General features: G+C 43.0%; 1 protein-coding gene across 3 annotated transcripts in view; it reads left to right on the forward strand.

Annotated features, from left to right (window-relative positions):
• LOC136581758 (mitochondrial ornithine transporter 1-like) overlaps positions 1–13,532 on the forward strand; it is a 53,332-nt gene extending 39,800 nt beyond the window's left edge. For all 3 annotated transcript variants that reach the window (XM_066582395.1, XM_066582390.1, XM_066582384.1), the window contains exons 3-7: positions 248–506; positions 5,294–5,431; positions 5,509–5,681; positions 10,590–10,748; positions 13,185–13,532. In XM_066582395.1, coding sequence (XP_066438492.1) covers positions 248–506; positions 5,294–5,431; positions 5,509–5,681; positions 10,590–10,748; positions 13,185–13,306 — 851 coding nt within the window. In that variant the 3' untranslated portion in view covers positions 13,307–13,532. The remainder of the gene's footprint in view (positions 1–247; positions 507–5,293; positions 5,432–5,508; positions 5,682–10,589; positions 10,749–13,184) is intronic.
• The last annotated feature ends 7,660 nt before the right edge of the window (positions 13,533–21,192 follow it).

Consider the following 21,192-nt stretch of genomic DNA (forward strand, 5'->3'; position numbering starts at 1 on the left):
AGCATAGGCCTCCGCCACTTTAAAGCTGGTCTCCATTGGCTGTGCTGCTCCTTTACTTATATCGGATACCTGCAGAGCATCTCAAACATTCCTGAACATTTAAAAGAAGGTTTTATATAGTACTTCAGGACACAGACATCCAATCCACATATCAATAAAGAACCCAACAATCGTAATGGTATATGGTCACCAAAAAGATGATTTCATGAAATTCTTTTATTATACATGCATTGCATAATTATTTCAGGTGGAACAGCGTGTGTTCTGACCGGACAGCCGTTTGACACCGCCAAGGTGAAAATGCAGACGTTCCCTAATCTGTACGGAGGCCTTATAGACTGTGCAACGAAGACGTACAAACAAGTGGGGTTCAGAGGCTTCTACAAAGGAACCAGTCCAGCTCTTCTTGCAAACATCTCAGAGAACTCCGTACTCTTTATGAGCTATGGCTTCTGCCAGAGAGTTGTGAGGAGGATTGTGGGCTTGGAAAGGAACGCACCTCTCAGGTAAGGTTTGGGAGAACCAGAGAACCAGTCTGATTACATTATGATGTTCAAGTAATTCCTAAATTCAAAGAAAAAAAAAGATAAGTGGTCTACTCATCAATTTCTTGACTGATTTAGTGCACGCTGCAGTTTTCCTATTTTTATGACCATTTTAAATTGATCATTGTGGTCGGTTTCAGTTGCATTTATTTGACAGTTTGTACTAGACATGAAACCGGAAGCACAGGCATAAAGAACTCTACACCATAGTTATAGTTCTTCATTCTGATTTTTTAAGGACATTTCCAGCAATGTGTAACACTTATTTTGAAGTCAGCAAGAAATGTTTAGTTTTCCCTCAAATGTATATAATTGATCCCAAAGTAGGAAAACTAACCAGACCATGACCGTGTGAGACATAATAGTTGTCATTATTAGATGCTATATTCTGCTAGTCTAGGCTTGCACAACCTGCAAATTGGAGGGGCACGTGCCGCCCGGCCTGCAATGCTGTTCTGTGTGGTCCCCAACCATCAGGACATAGACATAATTGTTAGAGGACAGCCGCTTCCTTCTGATGCAGAGAATGGAAAGCAACTCGATTCTCTGCTTTTAAGCTGGCAAATCTATGGTGAAGAACTGTGTGGCTGTCCCTGTTACGGCGGATGTGAAGTAGCAGTGCGGGACTAGTATTTTCTAGTCCTCAGCTCCTCAGCATTAGTCATAAGATATAATATAGCCGCATGCATGCAGGTCTCCACCTTTCTGGAGTGCAGAAAACAGGAGTAAGGGACCTTCGTTCTCTCTATAGTTGAAAGTCCCCTAAGTAGGACCCCAACCATTGCCATAAATATCTCTGATGGGAATCCCACTTTAAAGGGGTTGTATCACACTCAACATTTATCACCTATCCATAGGTGAGAAAAATCTGATTGTAGGGGTCTTAACAGTGAGACCCCAACAAATCACAAGAATAAGAGATCCCTTGTCCCCCCATTTTTGTCACTGCGGGTTCACCGCACCCTTTGCAACAATATGGAGATTGACTAAAGCGCCGGTTACAGCGTTGCTCCATTCATTCCAGTGGGGCTAACAGAAATAGCTGAATACAAATGCTCAGCTATCTTCTGCAATCTCATTGAAGATGAATGGAGCAGCACTGTGCTTGTGCGACCGTCACTCCATTCAGTTTCATCCTCAGCGGGTGTGCAGTGAAGAGGAGGGGGGGACATGGGACCCCCGTTTTTGGGATCAATGGGGTCTCCCTAGTGAAACCCCCACCAATCAGACTTTTATTACCTATCCCATGGATAGGTGATTAAAGTCGATTGTGGTACAACTCTTCTAACAGAGAATATCAAGAATTTTCACATATATCATGACTTTTGCAGTAAGTTATGTAGGCTGAAGAACCATACCTCCCAACTTTTGAGGGGTAACTATAGCAAATTATTAGGACAAACCAAGCCCCACTATGCTAAGCTACACCCTCTGTATCCTGTAATACTGCCCTTCAGTGACCCCTTCAGAGTCATAGAAGGAAGACATGAAAGCATTCAAGGTGCAAAATTCAAAAAGTCTTTATTTCACCAATGACATAACAGCAGCAACGTTTTGGCCAATGGGTCTTTGTCAAGCATACAGATACATACAAGTGTCCCATATAAATAGCGAAATAGATTAACATCAGTCATATAAGCCCCTCCCAGAATACAGAGCCAATACACTTCTATCATCATTGGCCAGCCTTCATCACAGCATGCAGACCCATCATGGCACCAGCCAAATTATTCAGCATCAAGGCAATTTACCTGCACAGCCGCAGGAGCATAGTCTCAAAATCCCACGAGATAACGATCAAAGAACGTAATCTATGTGCGTCAAATATCATTAAAAAAATCGTAAATATATTCACCCAGGCAACAAATAGAATGGTACATGGCCATCAGTCAATCCACACAACATGAGGCTCCAACAACAAGTCATCTTAATGAGAGTAGATATATATTTGGAAATGGATATCCCAATTAACATATGGGAACATGGGCTTATCAACCACTATACAGTACATTCCACATAGACACGCACCTGAGTTGGAATCACAATCATACATAGGACGAATCGAATAAAGAAACATTTAATACATATGGATAATATGTATAAAGGTCCATATGATCAAATACCTAACCAGGGAACCAAGAAAGAAGAGTAAGCAATGTATATGGGAATATACTCAATATAACATCATATATTTCTCAGCAATGCGGTAAATCTAAGATTATGTTCAAATAACATTCGTACTAACATGGGAAAAGATAATCGTACATTAGAACACCCCCAAAGAGGTGTAAAACACCCAAATGTGCATTCGTTCTAGTGCAGGATTACCCAAGCGAACATCACGAAAAACCACATATCCAAAATGGACTGTGTATATAAGACTCCAATGAGGTAATACACTACCCAGCTACAAGTACCAGGTATATTTCGCAATTGTCTGCGATTAATCAATTGCAAGTGAAACTCCTCCATACTAGGTGATTTCACCCAAATGTATATCCGCACTGGCGCAAAAAACTCTTAAACAGCTCTGCGGAAAAAACACACATAATAATGAAGAGTCTGAATGGTCACTAATAGATGTAATTCTCATTGAGACAATATATATTCTAGACATCACCAGTAGCATTAAAGTATAAGTAGATGAAACCGTCATGACTGAAAAAAAGAAAGACATTACCTAGCAGGCTCGGTCCAGGTCCCTTCCGCTGCTCTCCAGAGCTCCGATGCGGTTCCAGCAGTCCTCAACCGCTCATACAAGATCGTTTCCTGGTTACGGGATTCATAAATCCGGCCTCCAAGAAGCAATGACTGTGATTGGTTCTTCGAGCACTGCATTCATTGGCTGAGCTACGGCGCTCGAAGAACCAATCACAGCCATTACGTTGTAGAGGCAGGATTTAAGAATTGGCGGAGCCATGATTGGTTCTTCGAGCGCTGCTCAGCCAATCAATGCAGCGCTCGATATACCATGCACAGCCATCACGTGCATTCATAAATCCTGCATCCACAACCTGATGGCTGTGATTGGTGGAGCAGCACTCAAATAACCAATCAATGCAGCGCTCGATAAACCAATCACAGCTATCGCATTGGTTCATCGAGCGCTGCATTGATTGGCTGAGCAGCGCTCAAAGAATCAATCACGCTTATAGGAGGCGAGATTTATGAATCCCGTAACCAGGAAGTGATCTTATGTGGGCGGCCAAAAACTGCAGCAACTGCGCAGGAGCTCGGGAGAGCAACGGGAGGGACCTGGACCTGGCCTGCTAGGTAAGTGTAATAAGACATCCTCGAAAATAAGAGCTAGGGCCTCTTTTGGAGCTAAAATTAATATAAGACAAGGTCTTATTTTCGGGGGAAACACGGTAGAGCACATAGGAAGAAGTATATCTACTTTTGTTATAGAAGGGTTTACCAGTAAAGGGATGAGTACAGGCTGTTACAGCAATTAAGACAAGGGAAATTGCCTACCTTCAGGGAGAACAGGAATGACTGTCTCTGTGTACCAACCATATTATGTATAGATTTCACAAGCCTATCCCTTAAACTGTGATATCATGGCACATAAGTAACGACTGTAGTGAAGTAATGGCTCTATAGTGATAGTCATGATGATGCCAAAGAACAGGAATAAATGAGTGTATCACAATTCAAGCCAGATAGTAGAGAATATAACCACTATATTCAAAGCATTACATGCCTTATACACGCAATAAAGTAGAACCCTGGACAAGCTGTGCCCATACCCCCATTTTCACCATCCAAAATAATAATAAACGCTTTTGTGATAGTAAAATTGGCTACTGCTTTATTAAAAGTTACATAAGTACCATATATAAAACTCTATATGGTAATTCTTCTGCTGGCGTCAAGTTTAACCCTTTCCAATCCAATTTTTTATCATAGTTTTCCTAGGGAGCTTACTCTTTTTCTGCCGTTATACAATGGCGCTATATGCTGGCTAAAGCCAGTACTGCATGACGTGACACGTTAGATAGGCTCCGACAGCAGAGAGGCTGGCAATATACAGTAAGAGAACCCCGACGGGCGTCTTCCAACATCGGAGCTGTACAGCCTTAAATCATAATGTCTTCACAGGTCAGACAGTGGATTTGAAAGGGTTAACCCAGAGAGAGTAAGAGTCTCTTAACTAAGGCCGGTGTCACACAGGCGTAAGTGCTGTTATGCGTGCATGTGTGATGGGCGTTACATTTTTGTGCATGCCAGTGCGTGTTTTACTGTAATTTTTGCGCACAAGTTGTAGACATTTGCGAGTCTACCAAAACATGCAAACATTATCCCATTGATTGTAATGGGCAATTATGTTAATTAGTTCAATATGTGCTATTTCCGTGCACAAATATGCAGGAAAATAGAGCATGCTGCGTATTTTCGGGCGCAAACGTAATACACGCAAAATATGAGCTCGTGAACAAACCAATTGAAATCAGGGTTCCATTCACTGTGTATTGTGTGCGCAAATCTTGCGCTCGCAAAACACTGAAATACGCCTGTATGACACAGGCCTAAGAAATGTTCCCTTAGGGTATCGCCTCTCAATCTATGGGTACTTTTACACTGTTCGACAAGCGATTTTGACCAATAGTGGTTCCGTGGAACAGCAGGACCTAACAAAGTCCTGAGTGAGTCCTTGGCAGTTGTAGTGAGCGACTTCTCGGTCTTCTCGTATTTGTCTCATATACAACTGAACATTGTAACGGTGTCGTGTTTCATCTATGTTTTAGTGATCTACACAATGCAACCGCAGGCTCGTTCGCAGCAGCCTTTGCTTCATTAGCCCTTTGTCCCACAGAGCTGGTCAAGTGTCGTCTTCAAGCCATGCATGAAATGCAGCTATCCGGAAAGATTATAGAGGGGCACAAGTGAGTTGTGAACTATGTAAACCCAAGTCTACCCAGATTGGTGCACTTTCTTCATACGATTGTTCCTCTCTCCATAGTACAGTGTGGTCAGTGATAAAGAACATCATGCGTACGGATGGGCCAATGGGTTTCTATCATGGACTCTCCAGCACTTTACTCAGGGAGGTTCCAGGCTACTTCTTCTTCTTTGGGGGCTATGAATTAGGTCGCTCCTTTTTTACAAGAAATGGAAAATCTAAAGATGAGTTAGGTATGAAAATTATTTACTTCATTCTATAATAATAGTACTTTGTGTTTTCACTTTACCGTAAATTGGTTGTCTGGTTTAGAACAACCACTTTGAAATAACTATTGGAGAATGCTGAGTTAAAGGGATTGTCTCGCTATTGGCTTTTAGCACCTATTCATAAGATAGGTTATGAAAGTGTGACCAGTGAGTGGTCTTGCTGTGGAGGGCATTCCTGAGAAAGGGGGTCCCATGACTCCCATCTCCTCACTGCAGGATCACTGCACCCCCCGGAATGGAGTGGCAGTCGTGCGTATGAGCTGTGGCTCCATTCATCTTCAATGGGAATGCCAGGGATAGCCAAGCACTTTTACTTGACGATTTCTGTCAGCCCCTTTGAAATGAATGGAGTGTTGCTGCAGATGCAGGACCGCCACTCCAGTCAATCTCCTCCTTACTGTGAACAGTGCAGTTAGCCTGTGGTTAGGAGGAGAGGGGGGCATGGGACCCCCCGTTCTTGGGATCCGTGGGGATCTCAGTGGTGAGACAGACTGATCAGACTTTTATCACCTATCCTATGGTTATGGAGAAGTGGAATGAAGCCTAACAGCACACTATTTGTTCCTATCAGGCTTACAGGAAGAAACATTGTGGTGTTAGACTCTACCCCCATCCATGGTTCCTCTCCCTTGCACTCGAGTGTCATTCTAGGATAGGCCACATAGATGGTGGACATCTTGTTAGTTTCCTAGCCAACCCCTATAATAGAGATGGTCCCTTATGTTATAGTCTTAGCAAAGAACAACCAGCAAGAGTATCTCTTGTACTGGAGGACCTAGCATGTCTTTGATTTACATGGACACCATTCATTTTAATGGAAACTGTGTAATGTGTCTTTTCTCCTGTGGTGGCGCTGCAGGGAAATTGAACACTTTTTTCACTTTTTCTACAGATTACAGTTTATTACCAGGGGTCTCAAAGGCTGGAAACAGAGGCATAACGTGAAGCTCCTGGGCCCCGATGCAAAACCTGTAACAGGGCCCCCAACTATAATGCTGTATTCATAGTACTGGGTTCCCTATATGGATAAGAGAGGCCTTATGGGCCCCCTAAAGCTCCTGGGCCCGGGTGCAACCACATCCCCTGCATCCCCTATAGTTACGCCCCTGGCTGGAAACCCTAGAATGAACTTGCTGTAACTTCTAAAGGCCTTTTTACACAGCCAGATGATTTGGCATGAACGTTCGTTTGCCCTATTATCGGGCCATGTGAATATGTCCTTGACCAGCTTATTTGTAGGCTGATTGACTCATTTGTGCTGCAGTAAAATTATTGTTTGTCAGCAACACATCTCCACACACATACAGAATGTGCTGCTGACAGTGAGGAAAGTACATAAGGAAGGAATCCTCTATGAACTATCGTTTGTCCCCCATAAGGCCAGCATCTATCTATGTAAAGATCATTTAAATGAGCGCCAATCTCAAGGATCAGTGCTCACTGAACTGCAGGAATCCGCCCATGTAAAAGGGCCTTTACAAAAAGGCATTGTCCAAAGTGGGAAAACCCATAGCCAAAGCTTATTGATTTTGTATCATCCTTCCATCTTTGTTCACTTGAGCTAAATGGATCCTGCCGTCAGTTCTGACCTGACTTTTAACACAGCTAAAAAGTTGCTGGTCAAACAAGTTCACCCGTACCCATGTTTGTTACCATAAACGAAGAATGCCTGAGAAAAATTAACTTTATTCACTGAAGCGCCGCATGCAAACACATGTGTTAAATGTACTGAACTATAGGTGGCAATGCGCTCCACTCTCGATTGACGTCTTCTGGAAAGCACCTATTTAGCGTCCCCAGCTTTTGTTTAGCATTGTTTTACATTTAGGAAGGTCAAAGCTAATGACACAAACCCTTTAACCCCTTCTTGATATCCGGCATACATGTACAGTGGATTCTAGCTGTTATTATATTGCTGCAACTGTTAGCATTGAAGATAACACCGATCCTTGCCATTAACACTTTAGATGCTGCTGTGAGAATTGGCCCGACAGAAGGAGAGTGCTCTCTATGTCAGCAAAATGGCCTGCCCACAGTGAGATGGTGAATCGCTGTTTATTCGCTCAGAAGGCCCCTCAGGCTGCCATGGATCTTCACCTATTAAGTCATGTCTGTAGCAGTGCTTAGTAGAATGGCCCACAAAATCGAATATACTGTAATTCCAAAGTATTGCAGTATATTGTATAACCGATAAAACATTTGCAAGTTCAAGTCCCCTATAGGAACTAAAAAAACTAAATACGATTTTTTAAAATTACTAGTGAAATAATCTAGAAATGTAGGGATATCGGCATCGCACCTAAATGCAGGATAGTACAAACCACTCTGTTCCCCATAGCCATGTATGGATGTAAAAGCTGGACTGCGAAAAAAGCTGATAGGAGGATTGATGCGTTTGAGCTGTGGTGTTGGTGAATGCTGCTGTGTATACCCTGGATGGTGAGAGTAACAAACAGAGAAGTCCTGAATCGTATAAACTCCGATATATCACTGGAGGGCAAAATGATTGGGTTCAGGGTCACGTATTTTGCCCATGTAATGCGAGCAGAGTCTCTAGAAAAATCTATAATGCTTGGACAGATCAGTGGCAAAAGAAGACCGGACCGCCAAAGAACATGATGGGCGATACTGTCAGAGCTGATACTGGCATGGATATCACACAGCTGAAAGAAGCAGTGCAAAGCCGAAAAACATGGAGGGAGCCTGTAGGGTCGCCGAGTGTTGTGAACGACTAAACTGCTAACAACAACAACAAATTTAAAAATATTAAAAGTTAAAAAAACCTCCAAATTATTTATCTAGCACAGTGAACATTATCAGGAAAAAAAACCTATGGAATGCCAGAATTGCTCTTATGTGGTCACCCAAAGAAAAAAAATGAATAAAAAAGCCAAACATGTCCCAAAATACTACAAATAAAAAATTCAGGTTGCCCCACAAAAAACCAAGCTCTCACAGAGCGGCACGGGAAATTAAAATTGTTATTGGGAGTCAAAAGATGGCGACAGAAAGCAAGCTTATTTTAAGATGATTTCTTTTTTGAGCAGCAGAACCTACAAAAATCTATATAAATTTGGTATTATTAGAATCGCATTCACCTACAGAATAAAGACAGCATGTCATCATAAATACCTTAAAAACAACCCCTCCCCCAATGTCCACATTGTATTTTTTTATTTATCCCACTTTATAAATGTTTAAAAGTTTTCCATTACATTATATGGTGCGTTAAATGGTAACACTGAAAAATGCAACTTGTCCTGCAAAAATCTAGTCCTCATTCAGCTATGTTGCCAAAAAAATAAAAAACTTAAAAGTGGGGAGAAATAAAAATGAAAAAAACTAAAAAGGGCTAGTAGAGGATAAAGGCGTTGTTCAACCATTAACTATTGGAATTCTCATGAGACCACCGCTAGTGAGAAGAAGCTGTTTCTACCTAATTTCCCCGAAAATAAGACACGGTCTTATATTAGTTTTCGCCCCAAAACGGCCATGCTGTCTTATTTTTGGTGGCTGTCTTAATACTCACATAGCAGACGGCGTCCGGGTCCCTCACGCTGGGCTGTGGCGCTCCGGCAGTCTTCCGTGTAGTCCTCAGCACTGAGAGTGGATTCTCTTCCTGGGAACGGAGCTTAAATACTCCTCCTCCAGCAAGAGATTGCTGTGATTAGTTAAGGAACACCGCCTCAGTCAATCAGAGGCGGCACTCGATAAACCAATCACAGCCATTCAATGATGTCATTCACTGAATGGCTGTGATTGGTTCATCGAGCGCTGGCTCTGATTGGCTGAGCCACAGTGCTCGTGATCCAATCACAGCAATCTCTTGCAGGAGGTGGGATATTCAAGCCCCATTACCAGAAAGAGAATGCTTCTCAGCGCTGAGGATGACACAGAAGACTGCGGGAGTGCCGCAGCCAAGTGTGAGGGACCCGAATGCTGCCTGCTAGATGAGTATTGTTTTTTTTTATGTAGTGTAGCTAGGGCTTTTTTTTTTTTGGGGGGGGGCTTATATTTCTAATTTTTATTAGGTGACCTGTATTTACACGAATCAGCCGCCATCCATGTACAAGAAGATCTGGGTGGTGGCACTGAGCTGTTGAGCGTGTGTAAACGCCAGCATTGGACGCATGAACTGGACATTCTGATAGGAAATTGATAGAAAACTGGGGAGTTGACCGTCGTAACAAGTATGTAACACCAAAATTTAGACACCGGAGCATTTTTTGTAATTATTTCATTAGAAATATTACTATATTTTGTATGGATCTAACACAGAAGGTTAATGTTTAGAGATGAGCGAGCATACTCGCTAAGGGCAATTGCTCGAGCGAGCATTGCCCTTAGCGAGTACCTGCCCACTCGAGAGGAAAGGTTCGGGTGCCGGTGCGGGGGAGCGGTGAGTTGCGTCAGTCAGCAGGGGGTAGCGGGGGGGAGAGAGGGAGAGAGAGATCTCCCCTCCGTTCCTCCCCGCTCTCCCCCGCAGCTCCCTGCCTGCCACCAGCACCCGAACCTTTTCTCTCGAGCGGGCAGGTACTCGCTAAGGGCAATGCTCGCTTGAGTAATTGCCCTTAGCGAGTATGCTCGCTCATCACTATTAATGTTCAATAAAGGGACAACCACTTTAAGCTTTTAAGAACCAAGTATATATTATTTGTATCTGTTTGCATTCACTGGCTATGTCAGGCATTACTATTGCTGTAATCTACCAATATACGTATTGAAAGGCAGGAACCAAAATGTGAATGGTAATAGTATCGCTCCCCTATAAGGGACAATTCAAAATTAATATTGAATGAGGTTGAAAAATGAACTCTGAATTAAAATCCCAGTGTATTTATACTTATAGAACCATTTTGGATTTTCCTCCAGGAATAGTGCCATTGATGATTAGTGGAGGTATTGGCGGCATGTCATTGTGGCTGGTTGTCTTCCCAGTGGATTGCGTGAAATCCCGAATCCAAGTCCTCTCCATGACAGGAAAACAAGCAGGATTCATAGGGACATTTTTGAAAATTTTGAGAAATGAAGGTGAGTATCAATAGATTTTGTCCTGGACAAACCAAGATGGTTGCACTGGTTCTTTGACTACCTGATGTATAGTGTGGAATAGTAAGTATCAGCACGCTGCTCTGACTGACCAGTGCTACTCAGCTTACATGCTCAGCACTGGTCAGTGAAAGCAAAGTGTAGTGTAGTCATGCACAGTATATATCAGGTAGTCAGAGAAGCAGTGCGGCCATCTTTGTTTCAGGCACAAAGGGTCGCTTTAGGCCACACCTCACAAAAACCTATAAGTACTATATAAATTCACACACTCCAGCACACAATCACATCCATCCGAATGAGAATGGTTGTCCCACAACAGATAAATGTGGGGTTCATATCTGTAAGGGTTTGATTCTGCAATACCCAGGGAGAGAACCAACCAAGTTGCCCAATTTCACACAGAGAAATCCCTTACTCACCACTTATTTATGGCTGACTTGTATAGCTAGCTCCTGGACTTTGGTACCTCTACCTAGTCTCTGCTGCTTAAAAAGTTATACATACCTCGAACCAATTGGGGTCCAGCGGTACCAGCACCGCTACTTCCGGACCGGCTCTGACACCAAGTCATGCATATGGATCTTTGATTATCAGTGACATTATCAATAATTTCTATAACTAAGCTAGCCCCTTTCTCTGTCTCTGCATCAGATGTGACAAAAAAGGGGTCTGGCTTGGTTATTGAAATAAGCTTGTCAGCCAGCCCCCTTCGATGATGTCACTAACAACGAGAGGTCCATATCATGTCACCTGCATTGTGGTAAATGTCTCTCTTTGGATAGCCCCTTTAATTTTCTGAATAATGTTTAGCAGGTAGGTGCACAGTCCAGTGTAATGGGAAAGGTTATACAGGAGACAGAGTGTGGTCAGGCAGTTTGTGCAATATTATAATGAATGGCGCTGCAAGCTCTTAAAGGGGTTTTCCAAGTTATTTTTTTTATATCATTTTGGGCCGCCAGTGCCCAAAATATATAGAATAAATATACTCACCGTGGCACTAGCAGTCTGGCACCACGGCATCCAACAGGTCACCTGGCCAGAAGTGGAGCCCTTTGCAGGGGCTTCTATTGGCTGCAGTGGTCATGTGGATAAACAACCCATGTGACCGCTGCAACACTTATAAGCAATAGAGCTGAGAGTGGTGGCGGGGAGCATTGCGCCAGCAGAAGGTGAGTATTGTTTATTGTTTTATGTACTCTGCATCCCCCCACTACCACTAATACCCCCCACTGTCACCAATCACTTGGACAACTCCTTTGAAGGATCTTGTACTAATTTCAATATCTATTATAAGATGTTAGCGCAGGAAGTACTAGCGATATATAATATTCACTATTTTAAAAACGATGTTTCTGAGAGCAGCTACAGAGGGAACAGGGAGCCGCTTTAGGCTCCTATAGACTTTGTAACTTCATACCTACCCACAAAGGAATTAATGAGTGACTCGTTAAGAGTTTCTAGATTGCACATTTTTAAACATTGTCTTATTTTGCACACAGACGTTTTGCCCGGATATACTAGAATACATTCTGGTTCTACACATCTCTGAGATGCAGTTAATCTGAAACACGCAGTTTAGATGGATAACCATTCACATATACACTGAATGGACACTTTTTATTAGAGAACCCCATCTAGTAGCAAGTTGGACCTCCTTCGATGTTCAGGAGTCCATTCACAAGTATCAGGTGATCCAGGTTGTGCCAAGAAAACATTCCCCACACCAATACTCCCCCTCCAGTAGCATGAACTGTTGACAGGAAGGGTTCATCGGTTCATGCTGCTTGTGCCAAATTCCGACCTCCCATCAGCGCAATGAATAGAGCTCTCGAATATTACGAAAAGCTCAACTCGAATAATGAGCACCCGAGCATTTTGGTACTCGCTCATCTCTACCTCTGACCCCTTTTGTTAATACATTGTTAAGGTTCACATGATTGATGTTTGTGCTGAATTTTTGCCTTGATCGCATCATTCTCTGTATAATCACGACACTGTTACATGAGAAAACCCCACAAGGTTGGCCGTGTATGAAATCCTGTCCCGGCTAGTCTAGTACCGATGACCAGGCTTAGATGGAAGTCACTCAGATTGCTGGATTTTCCCATCTAATGTAGATTTACAATTAAACCAATCCATGGAAAACTTGTCACTTGATGCTGCAGTCCAGGATCACAGATCTAATATCCATGCAGAGAAGCTCCAAAATTCAAAGTCCGGTGTCTGTAATAAGGTGGCCATTCAGTATATACAGTATAATGAAGTATAACATTAAGCTCCTGGGCCCAGTTGCAAAATTTGTCCCCAGCTATCAGGTACCTTTTATATAGCATTGATGTCTTGGGAACCGTCGGGCACCAGACACAACTTCTAACTGTGCTTTCTCATTAATAAAGTGACCTCCTCTTTGTTTTGCAGGTATCGTGGCTTTATACTCTGGCCTAAAACCAACGTTAATCAGAGCTTTCCCAGCCAATGGAGCTCTCTTTGTAGCCTATGAATACAGCAGGAAGTTTATGATGCAGCAGTTTGAAGACTAGTATATTTTATTATGTTATTAAGAGATGTGTTCACTCTTACAGATGAAGACTCTACAAGATGTTCCTTTTACCCATCCATATTCTGAGTGCCATGTACTCTTCCATCATTGTCACAGCGGCTTCCGGGGTGAACTTCTTAGACACTATTGTACTGAGTCCCCAAGACTTGCTATTATGACGGATATCTCTTGTCTTTCCGGAAGTTTGATTTATTTGCAGGGCACAATGGGATATGGTTTTCTAATAAACATTTTAATTGATATTTCATTTAACATGTAGTATATATGTACTCCATTTATTGGTTGAGTTAAAGGGATTGTATCAGAGTCAACGTTTATTACTAGAGATGAGCGAACGTACTCGGATAAGCACTACTCGTCCGAGTAATGTGCTTTATCCGAGTATCTCGCCGCTCGTCCTGAAAGATTCGGGGCGCTCCGCTGCTGACAGGTGAGTCGGAGCGGGGAGCAGGGCAGAGCGGGCGGGAGAGAAGGAGAGAAAGATCTCCCCTCCGTTCCTCCCCGCTCTCCCCTGCAGCTCCCCGCTCCGCAGCGCGTCCCGAATCTTTCAGGACGAGCGGGGAGGTACTCGGATAAAGCACATTACTCGGACGAGTAGTGCTTATCCGAGTACGTTCGCTCATCTCTATTTATTACCTATCTCTAGGATAGGTGATAAAAATTGGATCAGTGGGGGGCTCACCACTGAGACCACCACTAAACACAGAATTGAGGATCCTCAATTGCGGGCTTACAGCATCCCCTGCAGTCAGGAGGAGACTGCATGGAGCGGCAGTCACGCATGCGGTGTGCTACTTCATTCAGTTTCAACTGTTCTGCCAGAGATAGCTGAGCACATATTTCCATCACACCCCATTGAAATGAATGGAGTGGTGTCCATATATGCACAGCCACTGCTCTATTCTAACTAATGTCACTGCGGGTGAGAGAAGCGAGCTCACAGTGATTAGAAGGAGGTATCCAAGAGAGAATCCCGCAGCACACCAGGCAATACGCTAACAACGCAGAGGTATCCAGCAATGTATGCCAAGCCACTGAAGGGACTATGGACCTCCAGTCCCCAAGTCAGACATCAACAAAGAAGAAGTGGCAGCATCCGTTGAGGGTTTTAAAGTAAAATCAGCAACTTTATTACTCCATATTCAAAGCAGTACAGGCAACGTTTCGACTATAGTTAGTCTTTGTCAAGCCTGTCAAAGACTAACTGTAGTCGAAACGTTGCCTGTACCGCTTTGAATATGGAGTAATAAAGTTGCTGATTTTACTTTAAAACCCTCAACGGATGCTGCCACTTCTTCTTTGTTGATGAGTGACGAGAAGGAGGGGACAAGTGACCCCTATTCTCAGCATCAGTGGGAGTCTCAGCGGTGAGACTGCTAGCAATCGGACTGTTCTCAGTAAGAGAAACCAAGTAATCTTGTAGATATGATACTTTTAATGCCTAACAATAATACATGATGGTATAGCAAACTTTTGAACCTACTTAGGGTCCTTCTTCAAGCTTAATGAAATAGATCCAAAGACGCATGTTCCATTTGTGTACGGTACATTCTGATATCCTCCATTAGGTAAAACAAAAAAAGTTTGGTACCATTGCCTGCGTCTTCTGGATCAATTTCATTAAGCCTGAGGAAGAACCCTGAGAGGTTCGAAAGCTCGCTATAACATCATGTATTTTTGTTAGCCATTAAAAGGTATCCTATCTACAAGATTACGTGGTTTCTCTTACGGAGAACAATCAGATACTGAATGATTCTCATTGAACTAGTCTACGATGAATCTGCCTGTCTAAACAGGCTGCACGAGAGCGTAAGAGTGATGACATCACTGGCTTGTTTGCTTATGCAAACCATAATCGCTCTGTCTAAAAGGAGACTTAAAGGGGTTGTCCCGCGCCGAAACGGGTTTTTTTTTTTTTCAACCCCCCCCCCCCCCCCCCCCCCCGTTCGGCGCGAGACAACCCCGATGCAGGGGTTAAAAAAGAACACCGGACAGCGCTTACCTGAATCCCCGCGCTCCGGTGACTTCTTACTTACCTGCTGAAGATGGCTGCCGGCATCTTCTCCCTCGGTGGACCGCAGGGCTTCTGTGCGGTCCATTGCCGATTCCAGCCTCCTGATTGGCTGGAATCGGCACGTGATGGGGCGGAGCTACACGGAGCCCCATTGAGAAAAGCAGAAGACCCGGACTGCGCAAGCGCGTCTAATTTGGCCATTAGACGGCGAAAATTAGACGGCAACCATGGAGACGAGGACGCCAGCAATGGAGCAGGTAAGTGAATAACTTTTGATAACTTCTGTATGGCTCATAATTAATGCACAATGTACATTACAAAGTGCATTAATATGGCCATACAGAAGTGTATAGACCCACTTGCTGCCGCGGGACAACCCCTTTAAGGGTCATTTACACGGGACGATTATCGCGCAAATTTCATTCAAAAGAACTAATTTAATCAAAATCGCGTCTAAATGCACAGCCATCCTGCACTATTCATTTGCAGTTCGTTAGTTACTCACTTTCAACCAGCATGAAAATCATCTCTGGCTTCTCGCTAAGCGGAAATGCTTCCTGCTCAGCGCTTCATATAGAATGAAGAAGTAGTGAGCAAGGAGGAAGAGGTGATCTGCCTGTCTAAACGCTCTGCGTGAGAGCTGACAACCTAGCGTTGATGTTTAAATGACTGTCATCCCGTCTAACTGGGACTTCAGGACCTTTAATGCTCCTTTATCTTATCTATAGCTGGTAAGATTTCCACAAGGAGTAAATAGAGAAATGATTGAAGTTTTTGCGTTCAGTTTTCAAGTGGAAATCCTGAATTGATTTTATTGTCTGCTGAGCTGCTAAACTGACAAAAGGTAAATGTGTTTCTTCTGGGAGAATGCTGACTTGGAACATTTTGTCATACAAAGTGTAAAGTCTGATTTTGTCCCATGGTCAAAAGTCCATAATTCAATGTTTTCACCTTCCATTCTGTCCTCACTTAGAACACACAGACAAAAAATGGAAATTACAGATCTCTCATTAACTAAACTGCTATGTTCACGCTTTTCGTCAGGATTTCCATACCTTTCATCAGACAGAGTAGTATAATGTTCCATTTAGAGATGAGCGAGCGTACTCGGTTCGGGTGTTTTTGGACTCGAGCACCGCTTTTTCCGAGTAACTGACTACTTAGACAAAAAGATTCGGGGGGGGGGGGGGGGCGGCTTGGTGGAGCGGGGGTTGCAGTGGGAAACGGGGGAGCTCTCTCCCCCCCACACTCCCCTCTGCAACCCCCCGCGCCCCCGAATCTTTTCGTCCGAGTAGTCAGTTACTCCAAAAAAGCGGTGCTTGAGTGCAAAAACACCCGAACCGAGTACGCTCGCTCATCTCTAGTTCTGTTGTATCCAGTAAAATTACAGGTAACTTGCAAACCCATTATAAATAAAAAAAAAAAATCTGTCATGTTTATCAAGGTTAGTGTAGAAACAGAAGCCAAAATACCACCATGACTGAAACCTTCTCCATGTTATATGTATATTTTATGGGGTACTGGCTCAGCAATTCCCGAAAGACCAGAAACCTGAGAACCTTCTGGCACAATAGTTAGGCCGGTTTCACACGGCCGAGAATCTTTCACGAGTTTGATACGTTGCGGGACTCACAAAACCTGCGTGATATCACGCTCGTATGTGTGTGGGTAGCCTTAGACAACATTTTTATCTGTTTTGTGGGGCCCTTTCTCTTCTTTGTATGCCAATGCCCCCTACTTGCTCTTAGAGTTTCACTTAAAGGGGTTCTGCTGTTACAGGACATGTTTTTCCCTATAGCTCCCACTGTGCAAAAATAACAAAAGCTGTAAAAAGATCTTCTGCAACCGCGATCCAGCGCTAGAGCCCCGCAGTGGTCCTGGTGTTTGTTGTGGAAGATGATGTTACCAAAAGTCACCTGGGCACTGCAGCCAATCAGAGGCTGCAGCATCACCGGTTCGAACTCCTGCCATCATGGTGCCCAGGAAGTAAGTACTGATCCCAGGAGAACGGGCTTCTGATTGGCTGCAGAGGTCAATGACCTTCAATGACATCATCTTCAACAACAAACATCAAACAATACCGATCTGCAGCCTTAGATTGCGGCAGCACAGAATGGGTATGTACAGCTACTTTTGTTATTTTAGCACAGGAGGAATGTTGTCCAGTAACTGGAAAACCCCTTTAAATAGGTTTTCAGCTCACCTGAAAAGTTAACATGAATCATAAATATTCTGCTCTGTTAGATGGAGGTGTGGGAGCAGTGGACCAGTGTGGCCTGAGGGCTCCATTACTTAGTGGGGGCATAGAAGTGGTTGAATACTTGATGGGGGTGTCATTGGTGGTGGTTCGCCAACACAGGTTGAGGATTTGATGCAACATACATAGTAACATAGTATGTAAGGCCGAATGAAGACAATGTCCATCTAGTTCAGCCTCTTTATTCTCCTATGTTGTTGATCCAGAGGAAGGCAAAAAAAAACAAGAGGCAGGAGCCAATTAGACCTTTTGGGGGTTACAAAAATATAGACTATTTACAAACAATGCAAAGGAACAACATAAGTATGACAATGAAACTATTAAACTTTTTCCTAAGAATCATCTGTGACTAACCATGGCTAACGGACTCCTAGGATTAACAACACTGTAGGCACAATAACAAAAAAATAACACCAGCAAACAGTGTTAACAATGCAGTTCAAGGATCAGTCTTGTGGAAAAGAAAGGCAAATCACATAAGGTCACACACCATTTGTATTTTACGGATTAACACTTCCCTGAGTGCAAACTAGTAAATCAGTAACACAGTTAAGATGAACTCTATTCCCTATGGTTTCTAGCTCAACTCTGGCTTAAGGTCACTAGATCAGTCCACTCATGTACTCGAGCCCAGAAGTTGCAATAGTAAGTGTCTGAACATTACTAAAGTGCCTGCTGACTAACAGTTTGTTGGAAGCCGGCCCTACTTACGGCTACGTTGCATAGGAGTTTTCACTACTATTGCCAAAGGCTTGTCCAGGGTCGGGAGGGCGACTCTATCGCATCATGCTCCTGGTTCCTGATCACATTCTAGCTGTTCCATTGGGTTGAGGTAGTGGCCCAACTGTCTTCTCCTTTCAGGCTTCAGAATGTAGGCACATTGAGCCCACAGCCTCACTATCCACTAGGAAAGGGATAATGCAAGCTTGAATACAAGAATTTCTGTCAGCAGGGTTACTAGGTAAATAATGAGTCACAGAGGATGGATAAGTGCTGGATAGTGATGCTCTAAATTCGGTTTATTATTTAAAATTGGTTTAACCCCTTCCCACCCCATGACGTAAGGGTACGTCATGGGAGGCGGGTACTTCCCGCAAAATGACGTACCCTTACGTCATAGGGATAGTGCGAGATCATAGCAGATCTCACGTTATCCCACACTGGGAGCCGCCTGTCACTAGTAGCCGGCCTCCCGCTGCGACAGCGGGGGGCATCGGAGATGTGCCCCCCCCTGCTGTTAACCCCTTCCCTGCCGTGATCTAAGTAGATTGCGAGAGGCTGGCTGGTTGTTGGTTGCTATTGCCGGTATCTGGCGTCCTGTATTGCCATTGCCTAAGATCGCTGCAATAAGCGATAAGGCATGGCAGGAGAGAAGTCCTGCCATGCCTTATCGCAGCGATCATTAGTGCTGTAGTAAAAGTCCCTCAGAGGGACACAGATTGTGTAAAAATAAGACCAAAATAAAGTAAAAAAAATAAAAATGAAAAAAAATGAAAAAAAAAACTTTTTTTTATGCTTTTTCTCATATTAGCATAAAAAAAGTTAAAAAAATGTAAAAATCCAACGTATTTGGTATTGACGCATCCGTAACGACATGTACAATAAATGGAACACACTTTTTATCCTGCACAGCAAAAAGCGTTAAAAAAAATGCTAAAAAACTGAGGCAAAATGCTAATTTTTAGCATTTTGCCTCCCAAAAAATACAATAAAAGTGATCAAAAATAACATGTGCACCCCAAAATGGTACCAATAAAAACTACAGCTCGTCTCGCAAAAAATAAGCCCTCAGAGAGCTCTGTGCATGGAAAAATAAAAAAGTTATAGCACTTTGAATGCAGTGAGTTTAGAAAAAAATAATAATTTCCAAAAAAGGGTTTTTATTGTGGAAAAGTGGAAAAACCTAAAAAATATAAAAATTTTGGTATCGTTGTAACCGTACCGTCCCACAGAAAAAAATGTAGTGTGTCATTTATGCTGCATATTTAACGCTTTAAAAAAAATAATTAAAAATCTATGGCAGAATTGATGCGTTTTCTCTCCCTACGATCATAAAAAAAATAATAAAAGTTTTACAATGTAGTCTATGTACCCAAAAATCGTACCAATAAAAACGACAGTTCGCCACGCAAAAAACAAGCCCTTATACGGCCGCGTCGATGGAAAAATAAAAACGTTATGGCTTTTGAAAAATGGAGATGGAAAAATACCAAAAATCGCTTGGTCCTCAACGCCAAAATAGGCCATGTCCTTAAGGGGTTAAATATTGTTAGCATCGTCAGTTCACAATTCTCATGGTATGTATTTTATTTTCAGATTTCATGCTTCAGACTAAAACAACATCTCATTAGGCGCAGAGGTGTTTTTTACAATTTAACAAAATGAAAATCGTTTTTTGAACAACTACTCGAGTGAGTAGTGCCTTATGCAATTACCTGCCCGCTCGTCTCAAAAGCTTCGGGTGCCAGCGGGGGAGAGCGGGGAGGAACGGGGGGGAGATCTCTCTCCCCTGCTCACTTCGCAACTCACTACTCGCTCGAGTAGTTTGCCTTAGCGAGTACGCTCGCTCATCTGTAGTCATAACCATAGTATTCACCCAATCACCATGCAGGTACCTATCTCCTGGTCAATATGTCGACTGGTCACTTATTATACACTGTATTAGGATATTAGACACCCTTCCCCCAGGATAGCCTGGAGTCCTCCCCTGGTCCATGTACTGTAATTAGAAATCAGACCTGATATTTTGTATCAGGCCATAATTACTCATTTTCAGAACCTGCAGCGTTTTGTGGTGTATGTAATAACACATATAGGTCATTACATCCAGATATTACCACCATAATTCAGTTGGGAGTTCTGCCCTGGTCCATGGAATGAGAATAGACATCCATTCTTGTATATTGAATGAAGGTGACATCACAGATTCTGTAGCCCATGGCATGTAGTGAATAAACAGCCCATATATGTTGTATCAAAGTGACATCACAGCCCTCTCTAGTGCCTGTAATGAATTATCAGCTCTTATACATTGTATCAAGGTGACATCACAGTCTTGCCCATTGCATGTAGTGAATAAACAGCCCTTATATATTGTATTGAGGTGACATCACAGCGCTGCTCAGTGCATGTACCAGTAGTGATTGCCCAGCCCTTATACATTGTATCAACGTAACATAGTAACACAGTAGCATAGTGTGTTAGGCCGAAAAAAGACATATGTCCAATTCAGCCAAATCCCCACCCTCTTTTATTCAATGTTGATCTAGGGGAAGGGAAAAACCTCAATAAGTTAGAAGCCAATTTTCCTCATTTGGTAGAACAAAAATTCAATCCTGACTTCAAGTTTGGAGCAACAACCCTTCTGCAGTAATTAGTGACTATAACCTGTCATATTTTTACACTCAAGAAAGGCATCCAAGCCGCTCTTAAACTCTTTTATCGAATTCACCATCACCACGTTCTCAAGCAGAGAGTTCCATAGTCTCACTGCTCTTACAGTAAAGAACCCCCGTCTATGTCGGTGTAGAAAACTTCTTTACTCTAGATGTAGAAGATGCCCCCTTGTTACAATCACAGCCCTGGATATAATAGA

The sequence above is a fragment of the Eleutherodactylus coqui genome, chromosome 1 (assembly GCF_035609145.1).
Source record: "Eleutherodactylus coqui strain aEleCoq1 chromosome 1, aEleCoq1.hap1, whole genome shotgun sequence".
Classification (NCBI taxonomy): Eukaryota; Metazoa; Chordata; class Amphibia; order Anura; family Eleutherodactylidae; genus Eleutherodactylus; species Eleutherodactylus coqui.